We start from the raw sequence: 24,184 nt of genomic DNA on the forward strand, positions 1-24,184 counted from the left end.
TTCAAGGCCAGGTTGGATGGGGCTTTGAGCAACCTGGTGTAGTGGGAGGTGTCCCTGCCCATGTCAGGTGGGTGGAACAGGAGGATCTTTAAGATCCCTTCCAACCCAATTGAACTATTCTATGGTTCTATGAAAGATGTGGGTTAGTACAAGTTTATGGACTAATTGCAGCTTATATATAGTTATGACAAAATGTGCATGTTTTTTGAATAGTACTGCACAGTTGGAATGAGATTTTAGATTGTTCAGTGACCTTGGACATCAAGGACTGTTTGATAATGCTTAGTTTGATAGTGATGGTTTATCCTTGAACAGCCATGCTCTCTACCTGTAGAGAGGGAATAGTTTCAAACATAGTACCTGCTAGGTACTTGGAAGAGGTTTTCCTCGCTGACCTCTTAACAATGTATTGTGTTTTTTGTTTGTTTGTTTGTTTGTTTGTTTGTCTTTTTCTCTAAAAGAAACAAAACTTGAATCTCTTCTAAGAAACTCTTTTACATTGGTAAAATTACTATAGTATCCATGTGCTTTTTTCAATAGCAAAATACATATTCACAGCTGTACTTCTTTGTAGTAGCAACAGAGGGGTTTGCCAGCCAAACTGTTATTTACACAAGGACCCAGAAAAGACCATGCTGGCAAAAGCAACTTTTGCTAGTGAAACTTCATTGTGTAAACACAGTTTACATTGAAGATCCAGTGAAGGCTGCTTCTGGACAAGAATATGTGTCTGTGTTTTCTTCCTTTCTTCTGTTCTGAGAAGGTGTTTCTGAGAAGAGAAAGTTTTGTGTGTTGCTTTATATTTAATTGTGGGCGGGGCTCAGGAGATCAGTGTGGAGAAGCACTTTTTATATATGTAATTTAAATTGCACAATTACTCTGCTTAGCATCACATATTGCTCTGTTGGCATAAAGAACCAAATATGTCTTGAGAAAAATAAGAAGAACTGTGTTAGTAAAAGTGTTAATCTTTAGAAAGATCAGCTTTGGTCCCTGGTGTCCTGTTAATTTAATTTGACTTGTTCCACTACTTTGACTATGTAATTCAGAGTTTGTGTTTTATCTCCTGAATTTTGCAATACTCTGCAATATGAACCAATTTTTTGGTATCGAACATATAGTGTTATTATTTCTACTATGAAAGTACTATTTCAGTAGTAGGTTTTTTGTTGGTTTTTTTTTGTTTGTTTGTTTGTTTGTTTGTTTGTTTTTTAATCAAAGCATATAGCTTAGCAGGTCAAATATTTGCAACAGTATGTATTTCAGTATTTCTGTGCCCTTAATGCCCTAAGCCTCTTCCCCTTCCCCAAATGTATTTTTTTTTTTTTTTTTTTTTTTTCTCCAGCTACTGAAGTGCTTTTCTTGGATCTGTTAAGTGAATTTTTTTTTTCATTCTGTTTAAGTGCATGTAAAATCATGAAACTTAAGCTTATGAGGCAAGTAATAATGAAACTAAGTTTACAGTTAAGAATTGTATGTATCTGTATTTTACTAGATTACAAGAAAGTAAGAATAAATAGAACTTTTTATTCTGGTAAATTGAGCATGCTTATTCTGGCAGATTCAGTGTGCCAATTCAGTGCTTCTGTTGTTGTTTGTTTTTGTATGTTTTGTTGCCCCCCCCCCCCCCCCCCCCCCCCCCTTTTTTTTAGCACATTCTTGTACAGGGTACATAAAATAAACATTCTGTCTTTTCCCATGTCCTTGACTCTTAAAGGCCACTCTTTAAAGAAGCTGTGAGTGTAAAAGGATTTAAAGAATAAGACTAAAATTTGGGATCAGAATAAACAGAGAGATCCAAGATTTTCTGCACTTGTACTGTAATGCAAAACATCAAAATTAGAACAAGTATTATTAGAATGAGTCCAGAGAAGGGCCACAAAGATAACCAGAGGCCTGGGGCTCCCCTCCTATGAAGACAGGCTGAGAGAGCCTGGAGAAAAGAAGGCTCTGGGGAAACCTTATAGCAGCCTTCTAGTACCTAAAGGGGGCCTACAAGAAAGCTGAAGAGGGTCTCTTTATCAGGGAGTATAGTGATAGGACAGAAGTAATGGCTTTATATTTAAAAAAAAAAAAAAAAAAAAAAAAAAAAGGTTGTGGATACCCCATCCCTGGGATTGTTCAAGGTTGGGTGAGGTTTTGGGTAACCTGATCTAGTGGGAGATGTCCATACCTGTGGCAGGGGTTTGTGACTAGATGGTCTTTAAGGTCTCTTCCAAGCCAAACCATTCTGTGATTTTATGATTCTATATGGGGTGTATACAGTACAAGTTCAGTAGAGCTTGGAAAAAAAATATCTTTCCTTCCAGCTGCATGAGAATTATGACATAAAGTATGCTAAAATGTCTTGTCAGAGCTAAAATACTTTGTGGCAGCTTTTTTTTTTTTTTTTTTTTTATGGTTGTTTAATTGCCATCTGTATCACATTAGTATCATGTGAGGAACTGGATGGAAAACACATTGCCTTGTCTTGTGGAACTTTTAAAGACTTCCTGACATTATCCTTAACAGAACAAATACTTCTTTAGTTTTATCCGAATCTTTAGTGTTTTTCTTTTACACTCTTTAATCACCCTAATCATTAGACTACTAAATCTTCTTGGATAAATTTCACAATTGCTATGACCATTAATTCCATACTTTTCTTTGATCATTTGTTTTTACCTCATCCTAAAGTCCAACTTTCTCCTTCCAAAATGATGTCCGTTCCAGCTAAGGTACCTTAATCACTTCAGAAATGGTGCATTACATTGCATCTCCTTAATTTCTGAAAGTCTCAGTGTGTTCTTTTTCAGAATTCTTTAGAATGTTTTATGATGCACCATGCATGTTTTTAGAAGAAGTAAATGATAATTATGAAAGGATACATCTTATATCATCACTTCATTTTCTACAACTGAGACTAGTTGCAGAATTTTCACCTACAAATGATGTATTTTATGTTCTGTGATTCTACAGCAAGTGATAAGACATGGGGAAATAGTCTCAATTTGCACCATGGGAGGTTTAGGATGGATATTAATATAAATTTGTTTACCGAAAGGGTTGTGCGGCAGTGGAATAGGCTGCCCAGGAAACTGGTTTAGTTACTATCCCTGGAGGTTTTCAAGATATGTGTAGATTTGGAACTTAGTCCACAGTGGTGGACTTCAGTACTAGGTTAAAGGTTGGACTACATGATCTTAGAGGTCTTTCTCAACCTTAATGATTCTATGATTCTATGAAAACAACCCCTGTTTAATAATTTATCCTGTTTCACAGGGCTCATGATGGTGGCTATTGACTTATGAAATCTGTCTCACCTTTCCTTCATACCTGAATTTTCTTTCTCTTGTGATCCTTTTGGCTTGCTCTGACTCTAAACCATAATGCAGGGCATTCTGCACTCTGGGTAGTGATCTGTGAAATTTGTATTCAAATGGTAATTGGAGCCTCAGCTAAAATAACAATATAAATAAAAGGTGTGTTTTGTTTTGTTTGTTTTTTAAATCTTAGTTGCTATCTATAAAACAAGGATGGTATTCACTGCCCACAATACAAGGGAGTTAGAGACTACAGGCATAGAGATTGTGAGATATTGAAATACCATAGTAATAATGACCTCACAAGTCTTTAAAGAGGAGAGTGAAATAACAGAAATGCTATTGATTTCATAGTACACAGAATTCACTTAATTTCTTCAAGGAACCAGACCCAAAGATTTTATGGGATTTTTTTTTGTTGTTTCTTCTACTGAGAATTAGCTATACATACAATGACAATTCCAGAGCAAAGCTCCCTGCATACTACTAAGCTGAAGCTGAAATCTTATTAGAAAAAAAAAAAAAAAAAAAAGTTATTTTTTCAGTCTTTCAAGGCAATGTTGCATCCAGAGCAACTGGTATCTACAGTACATGTGCACCTGCTTTTGTTTACTGTAACAGAAAATTTTGGAAATTATAAATGTAGCAGAAGGATTAGATGTAATTACTATTGATTATCATAACCATTGATGCCATAGAATCTTGGGAGATGAACCCCTGTAATAGCTGTAATGAAAGCAAAATCTAACGTTAAAACAGATCATTACAAAGGAGTGGCCATTCTTACTAGGAGCTCTAGTAATATGCTGTATAGTGTTGTGTCCCCTTTTAGTACAGGGGATGAATATAGTCACTTGGATTTCAGGAAGTATAATTTAGTAATAATTAAATTAATAATAAATTAATAATAATTTTGAAATTATCTTTCATTTGGGTGAGATAAACAGTAAAAATAAAGATTATCTGTACTTTCTGAGCATTCTCTATTGAAGTAAGTGACTGCATTCTAGAAAAAAATATTTTTTATAAGGCATAATATTTTTCTGTGACTCGAAGTCTTGAACTACATTCAAGGTAAACATAATCCAACTGATATAAGTGCTGACTGACTTCAGCGGAAGAGTTATTCACTGTCTGAATATTGAATGTAGAGTGGGATTTTATATGATTTTGAAAGAGTTACATGGAGTTTTACCAACTATTTTTCATATTCAAAAGCACAAAAACTGTTTCTCTGTTACCTACTTTATTCAATCCTTTGAACTACATATGTATCACAGTGACTCTGTAAATGTAGCCATGCTCTCTAATTACGTTATTTTTTCTTTTTTTCCTTTTTTTTTTTTTTTCTTCTAACTAGAGTCTGTGTGTATTTACACCACCAGGAGCTAAAGAAGGACAACCACGGCTCATTCCGGCAGGGCCCATTGCACATGGCACTACAGTATCTGCTTATGTAGCCAGATCCAGAAAAACGTTGTTAGTAGAAGATATTCTGGGGGTAAAAAGCTTTCTGTTTTTAATGAGATGAATACAACATATTAATGGGTTGAATATTTTGATGCTGATATATTTATTGAGCAGAATGTATAACAATGTAATTAACATCTGTCTTGCTACCGAGGAAATAAGTTTTATTTTGGATTAACTTCATGGAGTAAATTCAGAAGATCGCATTCATTTTTATATTTAAAGATTTTTTTTTGTCTTTTATTAGCTTTTTGTTGTCAGATAATAGAAGTAAGGGTATTATAGTTAAAGACAGCACTCAAAACTTCTGTCCTTTTGGTCTTGAAATATTCAATTAGTGTACTGATCCCAAACAAGAAGACTTCCATATAGATAGTCAAAGTTTGATTTAATTATAGCACTTAGCTCATACTTAAACGAATGTCAATCACAGTTCTGATTATTAGACAAGATTTACATATGTAACTGATAGCAAAAGGCAGAAATTTATGTATTTATTTAAATATTCAGAAAATCTGTATGTAATATTCTGATAACTCCTGGCACCATGTATGTCTGTCCTTTTTAATTTCTTGGAAAACTTTATTCTCTAGTCATGTCTATGCAGTTGCATAGTTAATTGGGTAGTTAATTGTACTTTATGAGAACGCTTTATGTTTGGCTGATTGTGAGAAAACCAAGACTGTTTAAATTGGTTACTCTTCAGTGTTTTCAGTACTCTTTTGAGTTCTTTTGATCTAGAATAAGAATCTTCTCAAAAGTGATCAAAATTGGACATTTCCATCTCTGTTTTTAAAAGTTTTATTTATTTATTTATTCTATTTTAAATGCCAAATACACATGCTACCTGGTGGACCTCTCAGGTGGCCAGGTGCTGAAGAAGGTAGCCCAAGGGGACTTGAAGTTGCCCCATACTGATGAAGGGATGCTGTTCTCCATGTATGAAAACAAAAAGCAGATGCTACTTTCTCTGTAGTAGAAGTTGGTACTTAGCTGGAGTATCAAGTGTTTCTATGCTGTTAGGTTTTTTCTGTCTATAACATAGAGATACAATAGACAGGCTTAAATCGTCACTGGTAATTTCCAATTAATGTCATGATAGGCTTGTATATTAAGATGGTATGTGTTGATTTTACATCCCTAATACTAAGAAGAGTTAGTGGAGAGGAGTTTTGAGCTCTTTGTTGTTTTACAGTATAAGCAGATTATTGACAGAACTCCAGACAAATTTCCTGTTTTGAATTGACTGTTTGGATGTACATAGAGAACATCTAATGTACCTCAATGGGTTGTACTAAGAAGAAAAGATTAACTTCCTTTCACTGTGAAATTCAAATTGTGAACCTCTGTGAAGGCTATGCAGGATGGAAGTTCACTGCAGCAGGGGACTGGCTGTTTTGATTCCCAGTCCAATTTCCCCACTCTGACCTTTCACTTTGGTCCTTCTTTATTCTATTCACCCCTCCAGAAAAGGAAGATTAATTGTGGTGACGTGGTTTGCCTTCCTGTGATTTTAGGATGCAAACTGACTCGTCACCCCTCTTCTGTGGAAGAAAGAATTAAATAGTGAAAGCAGGAGGCTTGTGTTGAAAAGTGCTTCCCACTCTCCATTGCCTTCCAGTTTGTGTGAGGCTGTCATTTGTTCTTAGACTTTCAGGTCATCTTAGTAATTTTCATCTTAGTAATTGTCATTTTAGTAATTAAGGTAGAGATTACTTCCTGTTTTCTTTGAGAAAGGAAAGTATCCCATTCCCCAGTGTAAGTGGGATCAGCCATGAAGAAGAGAGAGTTTTTTAAGCAGAGTCTGCAGAGAACAGCTAGTAAAAATCATGCACAGAAGGACTGTGTGCAACCAAGTGCTTCTGGCATGCTTCAGGTCAGCTAGTTACTGCCTCAACATAAAGGTAGCTTCTCTGTTTTTTGTGAGTTTTCATTCACGAGGAGTTGAAGTTATAAAGTGTTGCATATTACCTACTTAAAGCAAATGTTATACATTTGGGCTTTTTATAGCAGCTGGTAGGTCATTTTTAACATTTATTAATATAAATTGTGCATGGGCTTATTCAGGATGCATAAGCAAGGGAAGGAGAAATACTTTCTCTCATGTAATTTTTTTTTTTGAAAATGTTTTTCTCCTCAGGAGTCAGTTGAGGATTATAACTCTGTATAACCTAAAGCCTTAGCCTTAGCCTCAGTTTTTGATTTTTATCCTCTTGCAAACACTGCTGGCTGCTTGGTAACACTGAAATCTGAGCAGCCCACTTCATAATTACAAATGCTCTAGTTTTCTTTTTTCTTTGTATGTTTCTTTCCTTCTCTCTTAATCTGGACTGGCATTAGCAATGAAGTGTTGATTTGCTGCCTATGAGAATAAAGAAAATGCATTATAAAAGCAAACCTGAAGCTAATATCACAACTAATTCTAACTTTGTATCACTAAGTTTATCTATACATATAAATTAATGCTGAGAAGATTTTTTTTATGGAACTTTTCTAGTAAATGTCTTAATGCTAAATGTAAATTATGCTGGGAGTTATGATTTTTAGTGAATTTTATCATTAAATATATGTTCCTGCAGATTTGATCAGTCAGGAGGGCGAGAAAAGCACCAATTTATCTTTTATATTAATGTTATGATATTTACATTTTATCAGATTATGTTTACATTTTCTAGGATGAACGATTTCCCAAAGGTACTGGACTGGAATCAGGGACTCGTATCCAATCTGTTCTTTGTTTACCCATCGTCACTGCAATTGGTGATCTGATTGGTATTCTGGAGCTTTATCGTCACTGGGGCAAAGAGGCCTTCCATCTAAGTCACCAAGAGGTGAGGCACCACTTTCCAGAACTTGTTCTGCAAATCCCCCCTTTGCAGCAATGACTAGCACCTCAGCCCTCCACCCTCCAAACTTTCTTCTCTCACTCTTCTTTTTTTTTTTTTTCATATGTGAATTTTATCATCAAATATTTGTCTTTATTGATTATAAACTCAATACAAAGTCATTAAAGAAGTTAATGCAAAAGTGCCGAATAAAGCATATCTATGCAAGTGTACATCATATGTCAGAAAAATGAAGTTACTTTATACTGCTAAGTTACACTGGGTCTCAATTTTAACTTTCCAGAAAAAGCTTTATTTTACAGGATGGAAAGATATTTTTGGTTAATTTGTTTTTGATATTGTTTCTCAAGGGGATAGCCCTATTGTGGGATATAATTTTGCTATGTTGTTGCAATCATATAGAAACTCTCTATGCTAGGTCTCACAGGAGAAAGTGATTTTACTTTAAAGTATAAGTGAAGCACTTATTTGCATACTTATATATATCCACACGCTTGCAGGCACCAAGACGTGTGTGTCTAAGTGGTCTTTTCCAACAGCCAGGCACAAGAGATGTGGTTATCCAGATAGTCTCTCCAGGACTTCTCTCAGGGACGTGGAGAACAAGGGATGCCACCTGTTGAGTCCTCTTGTCTCCTGGTTTCTTTCTAGGTTGGCAGCCATGTGATGGTTTTTAGTCTGTCTTTAGCTTTTAGGAGTTGACATATTTTGTCTCTCCAGTGTGTCCCACCTCTGTGAGTCATCAAGATGTCCTTTTTGATGTGTCGTCATTGTTATTTTTCTCCTGATCTAGATGTCCTCTGAAACTGTGTTTGCATATGCTGGTACTTGGACGACCCGCTAATCTAGATGCCATCACTACATGACATTCATAAAAGCCTCTTCTATTTTTTTCATTCTGGCGTTTCCCCACACAGACACTCCCATCTGTATCCATTTTCCCATTTCCATGACTGTTCTGTATGCTATATGGTGTACTGTATTTATATAAGGCCTGTGCAGTTAAATTGTCCACACATGCCGATTTGTCATTCAACATTGAGTTGTTAGCCAAGGACAAATGAATCTGAAAATGGATTAGATGTCTCAGAGATTTTTGCCTCGTTATGTCCCAGCTACATGCTAAGGTGGCTCAGGACTGTGTCGTTCATTTCTATCTGTGCCCTTCCTCAGGGAAATGAACCTAAATTTAGAGATTAGGACAAAATGGGCGAGTCTTAGCAAGGTCTGTTGTCTTGATAGTGTTACAAGGTCTGTTGTCTTGATAGTGTTATGAGATGTTACATGGAACACAAATGCTCTACACTTTATCTGTACTGAAGAGTAATTATTCTTACACAAAAAGCAGAAAACATGCCAACGAGAGGTATTAAACTAGTTCTCCCAAGGAAGGAAAAAAATAGTAACATTTGTCAATCATATATTCTGTTTATCAGTAACCTAAGAAGCTTAGTGGGATGCAGATATTTGTATATTAGCTAGGCAGTCAGCACATGTGTAGCTTCAGCCTCAGTGTCTCAGCTGGTATTTTTTTCCAGTACACAGAGGTCATGGCAAGGGGCTGGATTAGTATGGTGGTGCTAGTGTCCCTGTCCACAGAACAACAAAAAGACCAGACACATACCGTGCTTCATTAATTCTGCTTACACACAATGTAGTTATTTTATTTTTTTTAATTTTCTCCTATTACATTAATCATTCTACAATTCAGATAGTCTCAAACATGCATTGTTCTGTGCAAAGCTGTATGAATCTTTTATGTTATATTAAATACATTCTTTAACTGAATTTCATTAATGTTCTACTTGGAAAAGACAGACTACTAAATAAAAATATTTTATTAGTAAATTAAAAATATTTAAAGGTCACTTTCTGAGAGTTCTGAAGCATTCTTTTTGTTTTCAGGTTTCAGAAAGCCTTTGAATACCATTAGCAGTTTTTATTAAATCTGTACAATGTGTTCTGCTTAAAAAATTAAAAAATAAAAAAAATAAAGGACATGAGGAGGGAGGGAATGCAGCAGCAGACTTTTAGTACTTGTGTCCTCTGTGTTCCTATAAAGCTTATGTGTTTCAAGGACAGGAGATTATGCATGGTAGCACATCTTAGTTAATTGCAGTTTACCTGACATTTACTTGAAATGTTGCCTGGAAACTGTCATACTTTAAAACACTAGTCTTGCGATGAGGGATCAGGTCTGTTTCTTTTGCCACCAAAATGGTAGTGAAAGAGACAGTGCCTGTTTACAGCTGGAAATAGTTGTGGCTGAAGAGATGCAGCCCCAGAAAGTGTTATATTTTATTTCTGTAACAGATGTCTTTCAAAAAAATATACATAACATAATTTTTAATGTCCTTGACTCATGGGACATTTGTTTTGATGTTATGTTTCTGACCTGATGGGTTGCCAATACCATTGCTTATGAGCAATGATAACCACCTTTATGACAGAAGTGGAGGAATGTTCTCCAGTGTCTGAATGTATCTTACTGATACTGAAGCTATTGCAAGTATACAGAGATTTTCACAAAATAATTATCTCCTCACAAATTGGTGCTGCCTGTCTTTGTCTAATTCACTTAGCTATACAGAGAAAAATCTAATGTAAATTGTGTGACATTTTCAATGTTTGTTCAGATTTGTTTGTTTTCTCTTTTGTTTCAGGTTGCAACAGCAAATCTTGCATGGGCTTCAGTAGCAATACATCAAGTACAAGTAAGTGTGGGTTGATTTTCATTTTTTTTCATTATGTAGCCATTCTGCCAGGACTTGATTGGTAGAAATATGGATTATGTTCAAACTTAAATGGTGTCACTACTAAAACATTGATTTAAGGCCCTTCCCAGATCCTGAAAAAGTATGCTTAAGTTTCTGGTGTCTATTGATATAGTTCTCTCCACTTGCAACCATGGAACAAATGACTTAATAAATAACATTTTTTTTTTATTCCTTTGATTTTAAAGAGAAAAGAAATTTTAGTGAAGTAGATAGATAATTATTGAAGTGGAATTGTAACAACTTTACAGTATTTTGTTTGTTTGTTTTATTTTGTTTTGTTTGGAAGAAGGCAACTGCCAGGCCGCCTGGTTCCTCACATAGTAATCAGTTTGAAATTATTAGGTGTTGCTAGTTACGCCTGCTTTAAGCTATCCTTGCTAGCTGCTTCATGGTTCTCCAGCTACTCCAACTAAGGATGTGCTTAATGAAGCTCCACAAACTGCTATCTCCTGTAGCAAATCCCAACAGCTTTACTGAGAGGTATTGTTCCTTCAGCTAACAGAAGATAGTAGCACTGAATCTAAACATATTCCATCAGCACTCAGAAGATACTGAAACAAGTTCATCTGTCAAGTCACAGAAGGAAGATTATTACATTATTTTTTTCAAGATGTCTTTTATGAACCTCACAGAAGGCTTGCACAAAATGTCCTGCTTTTCTTTTCAAGACTAATATTTGCCACCTCATTGCTGGAAATCATTTACTTCGTTTAGTGTGATCATTCACCCTGGCACATACAGAAAGAATTTACTGGCCTTGGTTATTGTGTACTAGTAGAATTGTAATTGCATGCAGTTGCAACTTCTCATCACTTTATAATACTGACTCACTCTTAAACAGTAAAGTCTTTCACATCTAAGAAAACAAAACATAAAAAACTTAGTTTAAGCCTGCTCATTGTTCATTTTCATTCCTTTCCCTTCAGCTCTTGCAGGCCAAAGGAGAATACTCACCCTACCCAGGTTCTTGCCTGGGAAGAATGTGGGACTTCTGATCTGGAATTAGGCCTTAACTACTAGGCTACAAAAGAGATAGCTAAGATTGAAGCCCAATACACAAATCCTACTATTAATTTTATACAATGGTGTAATATATCTATACACTAGGAGTGGTATTTTTTTAATACAAATCAAATGGGTAGACCACATGACTTCAGGTTCCCTCTGACTTCAGTGTTCCCCTGGAACAAATGATAACACAATCTGTTCTTCCACAGGTGTGCAGAGGCCTTGCCAAACAGACTGAACTGAATGACTTCTTGCTTGATGTATCGAAGTAAGTATGATTTGCACTATAACCTCATCAGTCTACTTTGATGAGCTTTCTAATTTGAACAGGTGAAGAGGGCAGAAAAACTTCAGCACAGAGCTAAGAATGAATGATGTAGGTGGCAGTGGTGTATTGCTGTTATACTGCTTTATTCCTATGGCAGAAGAAAATGTAAAATCCAGTTATAATGTATAGAATTTATTTACATTTGTGGTCTTTAGCAAGTTGTTGTTGTTGTTCCCCCCACCCCCGTTGGATTTAAACGTGGCTCTGCATGCCAAAAGAATAAACAGGTGTCATTTCTTGTCAGGGTCAGTTTTAGAAGGTTTGTATGGATTTTTTGAAAATTTAGTCAATTTGTTTCAGCACTTCCCTCCTAATTTTTTGACCTCTACATGCATGTATAAGTATATATGCATAAGTATACACACTTCAAGGGTATAACCTTGAAGAATCAGGACTGTCACACGGTTGTTCATCTCTGTGTTTTCTGGAGACTCTGTTTTTGTTTTCAAAGAACTGTAACTGTGTATGGTATATGTTATTTTAATTTCTCATCATGATAAATGAAAGATTAAGCTGAAAACCATGTAGAAATATGAAAGTTTGTTCTAAAACTTGTGAAGTCAATTATGTGTTCTAATCGATCTTCTTGTCCTTCATCCCTTTTCCTTTGTTACTGTTGCAAGCATCTTTAAACAATAGAGATAGTAAATTTAAATAATTAAGGGTTGGTGGTATTGTTTTTTGGGTCTTGATGAATAGTTCTCAAGCTGATAGGATTAAAGGATGTCCAGCATGCCTCTGCCATAACTCAGAAATGCAAATACAGGGAGTTGAATCACTTCTGCCACAATGGGAGATGATAGATTGGTGGAAGGAGCCTGCCTCTTGCATGGAGGGCAAGTAGGCTGTACCCAGATGTTTTTCCTACATTTTGGTCCTAGAAATGTTTTTTTGTTTGTTTGTTTGTTTTATTTATTTTTTAATTTCAGCTTATTTTTAGAGTGTATCTCCTAAAGAGCATTCTCATCATTCCCTTGTCAGAGCTATTCAATTGCTGTGGTGTCTTGCACCATTACATTCCTTTGCACAGTGGTTGTCTGCTGCTAGCATCTGTACTGAGCTAGTTTACCTGTGAACACTGGATTAATCTAGCCAAATTTAGTGGCTGGCAATTTACTTTTGGTAAATAATACTGAATTTGTTTTAAAGAATTTTATATTTAAAAATTTTAAGATAAAAAATTACAATAAATACTGCAAATATTTAATAGATTTTTCTGCAAAAAAAGTATTATCAATTGTTAGAAAATAGCATTATCAATTGTTAGAATATTTTAATTTTAACAAAAAAGAAAGCCTATGCTTTGAGAAAAAAAAAAAAAGGAATATCATTTAACACTTTTATCAATTTCATGTAGGTAAAGAATTGCACTGGCAAGGAAATACTCAGTTTGCTTTTAGACACGGTCTGTACATGTTCTTATATGGAAAGAGGATTTCCTATTCAATGAGAAATTAACTACTATGCACTGTCAGTAGGACATCTTCTATAACATTGTAGAAAGGGCAGGGTATATAGTGCTCCACCTCTTCATGTCTCTGAAATTTTAAGACATTGTATTATACACCTGTATTATATGTTTTATATACCTTTTCACTAGACCCAAACAGAAGTGAGCTGTATATGTGTGCAAGGCCATGGGAGAATGTCTTTCTGTCTCTTGGGAGCATTGTAATCCAAGGGTTATTAAGACTTGGAATGTGGAAGATTTGATTTAGGCCTCTTTTACTAATAAGCTTGACCTTTATCATTCAGTGTTCTTGGCTGTCCTTGGGCAGTTACCCCTTCACTGTGAAACTGAGATAATTTTTTTTTTTTTTTTTTTTTTTTTTAAGTCACAAGATTAGTCTTCTGCAACACCAATATGCAAACACCCGGGCTAATAAAGAATACTCATTAAAAGTTTCATAAATTGTTGCTTTTAAATACTATTAAATAGTATTTAAGTAGATTAATATGATACGAATTTAGTTACAACACATGGTATTTATTAGTTCTCAGTACATAATCCTCTATGCATAAACCTAATGAGACATTTTGAATACATGTGCAGATAATGTTATATATCTGTAGTGAACAATGGAAGAGATGATTGTGGTTTTTTTTGGTTTAATGTATATCTTCTGGATTGCTTTCCCTTTTTGCTTCTCCTTTTAAAATTTTAAGTGTGTAAAAGATGGCAAAGCATTTTGATACCTTTTTGGTGTTGCCCAGTCAGGGCCTGTTCAATTCAAGACAGACAATGTTTGGTAGTCTTTTTCTTTTTCTAAGGAGTTCTGTCATTATTGAATAATGGCTTAAAGGAACAGATCTAGTAGGACCATTGCTGAATTCCTTGTGCAATAGAAAGCAAGTAAATGGTTTTCAAGATGCAAACATTTTTTCTCACCTATTTCTATTAACTATTCAGTTAATTGAAAAGAGCCCAACAAGAGCCCACAACAGTCATTTGAGAAGTGTTTAGCTAAATGCAAATATTAACTGAGTCTTCTTTCTTTACAGAACATATTTTGATAATATAGTTGCAATAGATTCTCTACTTGAACATATAATGGTAAGTTCTGTTTTTTCCCTTCTAACTTGTTTAATTTTGGTTATTAAAATCCTCCATTCTCCTTTCCTTAAAGTAAGACATTACACATCATTGAAATGTCTGAGCTGTTTGTGATGGATACATAATACAAACAAAATTAACATCTCTATATGGAAGAGGAAAGTAAGATGTCAGCTCGATTTTGATTGTTGCAATAACTTCATTTCACAGCTTTCATAAGTAATGACACAATACTGTCCTTGAACTATGTCATTACTATTGCGTGTTGAAGGTTTGAAAATTGTAACAAAAAGGTTTTTGTTTTTCTTATTACTTCAACCTGTTGTCCTTTCTCCTAAATTCAAGTTTTCTACATGCTGCAAAACATTCCTCAGGAAGTTGTCTGTAGGAAGTCAAACATTATTTCTAGCGTATTTGTTCCAGCTGCTGAATGAGATGTGCAAGACATTACATCCCCTTTGCTTTGCAGAAGTATTTACAGACATAACAGAAGAGTCAGTCAATATTTTATAAAGAACAAACAACAAACAAAAAAAAAACAACATGAAAGCCAAATCCAATGAAATAGCTAACAGACTGTGTTTAATCAATGAATTACATGACGTACAGTCAAGAAACAGATTACAATTTTTTGAATCATTTTCAAATTTGGAATTATTTCCTGAACAGTGTCTACAAATATCTGGTGGACTGGTTGGTTGTAGTACATTTTGAATGTTTAAGAAATGAATTACACTTTTTAGCTTCAGGCACATTCATTTAATACTGCAGTTCTTTTCCCTAAATGTAAATCTTAATCATATCTCTGATACTATTAGTTCAATATGCATATTCAAATGTACTCTCCAAGAGTATTCCAACATATGCCCTAATCTTCAAAGTGATATTCTTAGCTGCAGTATTCCAAGACAAGAAACAAAAAATGCAAACAATATAAAAGTGCTTTTACTTAGAAACTTGAATTAGTTATAGAAAATATTTTGCAGTTTTTGTCTTATTCTAGTTAGTACATTGTCAAGACTTTTGCACATAGGATACATTTCTGAACACTGACTTTTCCAGTTTAAATGAACTGCTTAATAATTGCTTAACATTTAAAAGAACTGATGTAATATAACATACAGCATTGAGGACGAATATTCATATTCTTCCCTGTTCTTCACTGTGAAGAGAGTTCTGATGGAAAACACGTTTGGCAGTAAAATATGCTTACTCTTTCCTTGTCTTTTCAGAGACACTTGGCTGTATCCTGGTTCTGCATTTTAGCCTGTATAGATGCTTCATACTCAGCTTCCTTTTTAATCTGTAGTAGTTGGCTGTTTCTTGGGCCAATTAATTGAATTACATTTGCACACATTGCCATTTTATGAGAGTGTGATTGTATCATTATGTGGCATATTCTGTGTCTCAGAGGGACAGAAGAGTGACAGTCAGTTTCACTTCACTACTTCAATATTTCACAAAAGTTATATCTTAGCTTGCACTCTCCCTGTTTTACCCTGCTCTGATGGACCAGAAGAAAACAGCAGGATCTTTCTAGCCACAGATTCTTTCAATATTGGAGAGCTCTCCAGCTAGTAAAGTCTAGATAGTTTCTGTGCAGTGCACGTTACATAGCTCATATGACAGTGGAGTAAAGCTTCACAGCCAGTGATTTACCATCTCACAGGTTTTTCCTGCAAAGGTCTAACATTTGTCTACTTCCATTAACACGAAATGAAATGTTTTAGGTTGGGTGTTTTTTTTTGTTGTTATTGTTTGAAAGATGAGAGTGAGAAAGAGAGAAAAAAAAAAAAAAGAGTTCATTCATACAGAAGGCCTGAGAAGTCTCAGCTGTCCTCCCTGCATGTCCTACACACCAAAGACCAAGGAGTAATCATAATTAGTCTCTTTCTTTGACTGAATATATACATGTACAATTGAGAGAGAGAGAGAGAGAGAAAGACACCTTAGACCTTTCTATAATATGCAGTTACTATACTTTCTGAGCAGATAAGAAAAGCAGGAGATGTACCTGAATAGGACAGAGCACATTCTTGAACCTGAGTATGTATCTTAACACAGTGATACTCATGTGACACAATCAACAGTCTTTCCTAGCTTTCCTAGTGTTCTCAGAAAGTCCATCCTAAGTCTGAGAAACCTTTCAGTGAAATTCTGCTGTGTTCCTGGGACAAAGTTCTGTGCTGACTGGCGATTAGTTTTGCTGAGATGAAAGTACCTAGCTCGAAGTATGATAAAGGCCATGAAGGTATATTATTACACTGTGGTACTTGACTATGGGTGGTATCTTGGGGCCTTTATTTAGTTCATGAAGAACTTACTAGCTCTCAATTTTTGAATTTTTGTCCAAGAACTGTCCCTAGTATCAGGAGTTTGCATCTATTTCCCATACTGCTGCAAGTGGTAATCTATCATGACATTTCTAATTTTCCTCTGTTTATTTTTGAGTGTCACAGGCACATTTACATGTTTTTTTTTTTTTTTTTTTTTTTAGAAACAAACACTAGACTCTCTGTTATGTCTTCCTTCACTGGATATTCACCATTATATTTGCACTGAAGACACACAAAAAAGCCAAAAAAATGTTCTTAAGTCTTGCTATATACTGTCTATTTAAAATCACATGAAGATGAATAATTTCTAAAAATAGAGGGAAAGGTACCATTATGAAAAGCATTCCTTGTACTTGAAATACAGTTAAATTAGAAAGCCTTTTCTCTTTTAGCAAACATTCAAGCCTCTAAAGATAGGTCTGCATTTCTCAGAAAGATCACATTAATTTACAGAAAATTTTGAAAAAGCATATCACACTTTCCTTTTGAATTGTGTCCTAAAATATTGCTGTGAAGGTGGATGCTGCTTCAACCAGGTTTTCACATTGGATAAGTTTTTCAAACTTCTAAGGATTTATGTTTTTATCAGACAAATAACTGAAGATAATCTAACCCATGACCATTAACTCTAGTTTTGTCTTTTGTCTGTAGATATATGCAAAAAACCTGGTGAATGCAGATAGATGTGCACTCTTCCAGGTTGACCACAAAAACAAGGAACTGTATTCAGACCTTTTTGATATTGGAGAAGAAAATGATGGGAAACCGGTTTTTAAGAAGACCAAAGAAATAAGGTAAGAGTAGCTAGCAGAAGAATGCTGTTTCATTATAACTACAGATGTGCAGGCATTTTATTACCCAGTCTCTGTGCCTATCTGCAGGTACCCTGACAATACTTGTCATACTGTGATATCATTCCCACCAGGACCCGCCTCCAGAAGGTAGTACTTCTGGGAATGACATTGCAGTGCCATCGAAACAACGTCTCTGAAGCTATAACGTCACTCCTGGAAATGCCGTCTTCCGGAGGCGGTCCTTTTGGAAATCATGTTGGGAAAAAAACAGAGGTGTTCTGAGGTAGGTAAAGGTGCAGGTAAAGGTGCACCTAATCCATAGTTCTGCCAGTATGGGACAATTTTTCCCAAGAGGGTTCCCAAGAGGAATTGAAATTAGTGCTATTCAAGCACATCCAAAGCAAGGAAACACAATTTGTACTTCCTACGGATGGATTAGGCATACGTAAAATCTCGTATGAACTGAAAATTGGTTTTGAAGATTTTAGGTTCAGTACTTTAGTTTAAATTTTTCTCATGTGAATTTAGAGTATTTTAAAACTTTCAAAGAGCTGTGATTCTGAAGTGTGCTCAGAATGGTGAAATTGATGTGTGTTTCTGGTTCATGCCACAAGTGTATAGTTTGTACATGTATGAATATTTTCAATGAAAGAGGTGAAATGCAAAAGTAATTAAAACATTTTTCACTTTTCAAAAATGACAAATAATAGATATACAGGTTTGAAACCTGCAGCTTCTTAAAAATATACGACAATATACTGCATTTAAATTTTATTAAAATACTCAGGCAGCAGTGAATTTCTCAGAATTCTTTTCAATTCCTCCTTTTACTTTTGAAGTTCTGGGCCAAAGTGAAATGTGATTCATGTCTTCATTTGGACTCCTTTAGACAAACTTACTCCCACTTACTACATTGTATGAGTGCAAGTGGAAGGAGTCAAAAATTAGTGCAATTTACATACTGACAAGCAGTGAGGCGGTGTACAGTAGGAAGGTGGCCTGTTTTAACATACACTTTCATACTCCTTGATAATTGCTTTTCTTGCTTATATCTTTGTCTTTTCTGCATGAAAATTATTGAAACGTTGACTGAGTTACAAGAGTATGAGCCATTTCAAGGGTGATGTATACTGAGAGAAAAGTATAACCTAATTATCTGTAAGAAAGTCACATTGAGTCACTCATCAGCAAAGGGTCTGAGTTGGTGTAATGTTCATATCATAAGAAACAGCAGGAGAAACTAATACAGGTGTACAGGGTGAAATCCTGTCAGCTTTGTCACCAGCTTCAGCAGGGGCAGGAGGTATGCTTAGATTTAAAAGAGTTCCATGTGGCTTTTTTTCCCCCACAAAATGTTTTGTGCTTGTATACCATAACTGTTCTATGTCGAGGAATTGAAAATTATTTCTTAGCAATACAGACTTTTAAATTTTCTGATTCAACTCTGGAATATATTTGCTGTGTTTAATTTTATGGTGGTAATTAAGTGGTACGGTTAGTATCACGGTATTGTTTGAACGTCATGAGATGAAACACGATAGTTATTCTGAAGTGTACATAGCAAATGCACATGACGATTAGTTTTGACATTTCCACTGGTCTTCTTCCAAACTTTACTTTTATGAAATCCACCTGCCCTTTGAATAACCAGTGAATATGTAAAAGCAACGATAAAATTGACAGCTTGTGAAGGTAAACTCAAGTCAGGTTTTGTACAAAAGTCATGTTTTTAGACATAACCTCCCGCATTATTGAAGACATTGAATTTTTTGTCACTAAAATGTCATACTATGGCATCCTTTGTTTTCAACTCTATAGTTATATAAAATGTTTTCAGAAAGTATCTATTTAAATACTTGCCTTTTATTTTATCATTTACTACTAGTTGTTGTCTTGTAAGATTTTTCTCCTAAAAGCATCAAAATGACGCTGATTGGGAACAAATATCCATTACCGTGCTCAAGACAGACTCCAGTGGAAAAACGCTTTTCCAAATAGTTCATATTGTGGCTAACACATGTTTTTTATTTTCTGCAGATTTTCTATAGAAAAAGGAATAGCTGGTCAAGTGGCAAGAACGGGGGAAGTCCTTAACATCCCTGATGCCTATGCAGATCCACGCTTTAACAGGTAGCATGTTATTCATAAGGGTAAAACAGATAGCTCAGTAAACCTAACTCAGTGTACTTAAAATTTCCTACTTAAGTTTCACATTAGGATGCATTCATGGAGCTGCGATACTCTGATTAAGCCTATAGATATCCCTTTAAATGTTTTTGCCATTGGAGGTATTTTTAAGATATTAAAATAAAAAAAAAAGTATTTTTTTTTTTTTTATCTAACATAAGTATCAGGAGAAAAAATTTGTTGATTTCCTTTTATGGAATTCTGCCAGTTAGGTAAACTCTTGCTGATTTTCTATATTAGCAATCCTGGAATCTGAAAGGTTTTAGGGGAGAAAAAATAAATAAGTGTATATATATATTTTTCCTAACAAAGTCATGGGTAATACTTAAACATATTCAGTTTTTTGAATATTCCATCTATACAGTTGAGGAAATACTTATTCTCTGTCTTGCAAATGGAGATTAAAGAATTTAAAAGTTCTTTCTAACTCTGACACTGTAGATGAAAATATGTGAGAACTTTAGAGGTGAACTTCATGCAGGTACTAATTACATCTACCTTAAAACTATTTGCTGTATTGTACACCAACATTTCTAGGGAACAAGGAATAGATACTAATTAATAATATTCTCTCTCTCTCTCTCTCTCTCTCTCTTTTTTTTCTCTTGTTTGGCTCTCCAGAGAAGTAGACCTCTATACAGGCTACACAACCAGAAATATCCTGTGCATGCCTATTGTGAGCCGAGGAAGTGTAATAGGCGTTGTGCAAATGGTGAACAAAATAAGTGGAAGTGCCTTCTCTAAAACTGATGAGAACAACTTTAAAATGTTTGCAGTCTTTTGTGCTTTAGCCTTACACTGTGCTAATGTAAGTTTTATCTACAGTTTTGTAAACTGTTACAGTCTTAAAATTTAGAATCTTAATCTACTGTTTGATTTTCCAGATTACTAAAATCCATAAATCTGTTCCATTGAATTAATAAGGAAACAGAATCATTGAAGAATCACTGAATTCTTTACTGAATAGTTGTGTTTAATAGATAAGTAGGGATTTGTTTGATGCTTTCTGAAATAATTGTACTCTGGATGCACCCGTTTTATGTAGCTAAATTGAGAGAACAAACTGAAATGTGAATTATAACTGTCTAGTCTTTTCCATTAGAATATATTATTCTTATTTAATATTATAAAATAATTTTAATATTTCATTAAAAATAATAAAATATTATTCTTATTTAATTTTATAAATTCAGATCACATGTTTTAAAAATTTATCAGGGGGATGGAGATTATATGCATTCTCTCCATTCTAAATATTAAAAAATATTTATACATTTATATACTGTGTTATTGTCATAATTACCCACGCTTCCAAGAGTGGATACTATTTTTGTGTTTAAACTCTTTATTTTCTCTAACATTACTATTCATGTAGAAAGTGCAAACAATTTAATGGTCATTACTATGTAAGTACAAAAATGCAATAAAAATGCAATGCTGAAGAAATGTGTCATATTCATGGGAGGTAAGATACCATGTCAGTTAAAGCTGGTGATTTACATTAAGCTGTTTTACATCATACTGTCAGTATTATGATGCAGTAAATTTTATCTACACTTATTTAAACGTGTTCCACACGATTCAAGACAAGTAAAGAGGCCTGCATATAAATGAAACTTGGACCTATACAGTCAGTCCATTGTGTGTGAATTTACTCATTTTAAATGGTGAACCTTATTATTCGGGGCATGCTGCTCCTGAATTTTCCTTTACTTTTGTTCTGTCCTCACTTGTGTACAAAACATGCCATGTCCACAATGGCTGTTTGAACCATTGAGTAATTAAATGTATTAATTTTTCACTGTTACTGCATAGTAATGTAGGTATGAAAAACACCTCTTGTGCTTTTTACTGTACATAAGTTGCAGTTATTTGTACCAATTAATAGTTGAATTTATGTAGTGACACTAAATATGAATTGTGCCCCACCATCAGTTTTATTTCTGTCACCACAATTTAAGCTCTATTTTTAATTTCTGAACTTTAATTCTTTTTCTTAGAAGAGTTTAGACACAGTGGAAAGTCAGACAAGCCTTAGATTTGTATCTGTGAGAGAGTAGGTGCTGAATAATGTGATTGAACACCCATTTTTTTCAGAAGTTCCAAATTTCCTATTATTTTTTCTGATGTGTAAAGTTGGGCAGCCAAAATCATTAACTTTTTTTTTTTTTTTTTTTTTTTTCAAATGTGTAGTTTAAGAATATGTGCTTGAATACAGGAAATAAATGGTGTTTTCACTTAATTAAAATGTCACATTAATGAATGACTTTGCTTTTTCAGATGTACCACAGAATTCGCCATTCAGAGTGTATTTACCGTGTAACAATGGAGAAATTATCCTACCACAGTGTTTGTACAGCAGAAGAGTGGCAAAACCTAATGCACTGTACACTGCCTCCACATATTTATAAAGAAATTGAACTGTAAGTGTATTTTCAATATAGCAACAGTTACAACTGATATCTGATTGTGAAATATATTATTGTTGTTCCCTCAGTATAGCTGAGGGTTTTGTAGGAAGCACTTTCATTATAGAACTATCCCAATATCATATATGTTTATCTCTTGCAATCTTATACCTATTTAAACTTTATGACCTATGAGCAAACTGTATATATCAAAGATGTAAAATAATACCTACCTAGATTGGTAGCATTTTCCATAGGCATGCATATCTACAGTAGTTGCAGTAAGTATTAATTTATATCTAAGGACTGCAGAGCTGAATTTACTTTCCAGTGCTCCTAAGTCACCACCAGCTCAGACCCAGAAAGGAGGCTGAGTTGTTACATGAGTAGTTAAGATCAAATGCAGGCCGTCATCCCCATTTATATGTTTTAGAATAAAAGATTCAGCTCCTCCCTGTTTTTGTTTTTGCCTTTGTGTTTTTTGCCTCTGTGTTTCTCAAAGGAGGGAAAAATGGATACAGAACTCTAAACCTCTGAAGATAATTCAGTGTTATGAGTCCCATGTGCTAAGGTTTAAAGTTACAGCCCAAAATTTGGAGGACTTTCCATTCCTTAGTCTGCAATATCTGAATAATCTAAGACTTTCTCTGAAATAATTCAGTTGCTATCAGATCTCATGGGTCTTCCATGTGCTGAAGATGTGCCTTTATCTGTTTGATTTGTATTCCCCCCTCAGTACTGACATTGGGACTCACCTCAGTTTTTAAGTCACCATTTCTGACCCAGGATAATAAATTCTGCTGTAGTGACCAGGTGCCTAAAATCAAAACTCCACAGTTTTGAGTCACAAAATCTAAACTGTTTTCATTAACCTGATCTCTAGAGCTCGCTCCTGTCAAGTGTTATACACTGCAGCCGTGACTGAGAAAGCATGCAAGCATATGCTTAACAGAGACTTCTTTCGGTTAAAGTTCATTACATGCTGAAGTGATTTGCTTGAAAGCCGGAGTATTAGCAGCCTGCAGGATTACACCCTAACAGAAGCTTATTCTTTGCAACACAATTTCTTATGCTTTGTTAGATGATATTACATAACCCACCTCCTCACCAAAATGACTTTTACTTGTAAAGATGACAGGTTTTATTCTAAATTATATTAACATCCTTTAGTTTGAGAACTCTGAATACATTTAACCATTTTTCAAGCAATTCAGCTACCTTCAGCTCTCTTGCATCTGCTGTGCTGTTCAGTACATCACATACATGAGCAAGGGTTTAGCTGGGTTCAGTGGAAAGTAAATAGAAGACTTGCAGCACAGCAGGTGCAGAGAAAAGGGTTAATTAATAATCAAAGGACAAACAGTTCTGCTGAGCAAGTACCTAGCATTAGGCCTAAATGTTGATACTGAGAGAGGGGAAGTCCTTAGCTAATGAAACATAAAAAATGCAGTCGTAAAAAAAAATGTTTGATTTTTGAAGTTTGTGTTTAATTTCTATTAGCCAGTAAAAGGTGACTTTTGCTATATCGAAATTAAAGCAAGTCTCACCAAATTCATGACAGAAATTTTTTGGAAAAAAGATAGTAAAGGTATTATTAGACACACCATCCTTACAATTCTTGGGAGAAAAGTAAATTTTAGGAGTGAACACAGATTGTTTTACATTATTAAACAATGGATTCTTAAATGAAGGTTTATGCTTCTATTAATTAAACAAAGCCAAAGGCTAACCATCATAGTTGCCTTGACCTTACTAGAAAAATATTAATCTACATTGAAGGAAGATATACCCTGTAAAGTCAGGTAGATATACTCTGTGTATTTTCAGAAACAAGTGCATGCTGTCAGATATACATTATCTAGTCATATTCACTTTCTTAAGAAAGAGTGTTTTTTCTTACCAATCTGAAACTTTCTTCTTAGATACCACTTTGACATCAGCCCCTATGAGGATGTCTGGCCTGCCATTTTTGTCTACATGGTTCACCAGTCCTGTGGGACAGCCTGGTATGAACTACATGATTTATTGCTTTAATTCCATTGTTTATGCATTTGTTTATTAGGAAATATTAAGGTAATTATTTCCTAATGCACAGTCATATTTTCTTTGGAGTTTATTTATTATGTATGGTCTGTACAAGGCTGTCAAAAGCAGGCTGAGTTTCTTGTCCTAGC

The 24,184-nt window shown here is 34.7% G+C and overlaps 1 protein-coding gene across 1 annotated transcript in view; it reads left to right on the plus strand.

Moving 5' to 3' along the window:
* PDE10A (phosphodiesterase 10A) overlaps positions 1-24,184 on the plus strand; it is a 119,595-nt gene that overhangs the window by 58,452 nt on the left and 36,959 nt on the right. The window contains exons 6-15 of the mRNA XM_032184611.1: positions 4,663-4,803; positions 7,448-7,603; positions 10,282-10,332; positions 11,613-11,671; positions 14,234-14,285; positions 17,273-17,415; positions 19,453-19,545; positions 20,224-20,410; positions 21,883-22,025; positions 23,933-24,016. Coding sequence (XP_032040502.1) covers positions 4,663-4,803; positions 7,448-7,603; positions 10,282-10,332; positions 11,613-11,671; positions 14,234-14,285; positions 17,273-17,415; positions 19,453-19,545; positions 20,224-20,410; positions 21,883-22,025; positions 23,933-24,016 — 1,109 coding nt within the window. The remainder of the gene's footprint in view (positions 1-4,662; positions 4,804-7,447; positions 7,604-10,281; positions 10,333-11,612; positions 11,672-14,233; positions 14,286-17,272; positions 17,416-19,452; positions 19,546-20,223; positions 20,411-21,882; positions 22,026-23,932; positions 24,017-24,184) is intronic.

The sequence above is a fragment of the Aythya fuligula genome, chromosome 3 (genome assembly GCF_009819795.1).
Source record: "Aythya fuligula isolate bAytFul2 chromosome 3, bAytFul2.pri, whole genome shotgun sequence".
NCBI classification, from domain to species: Eukaryota; Metazoa; Chordata; class Aves; order Anseriformes; family Anatidae; genus Aythya; species Aythya fuligula.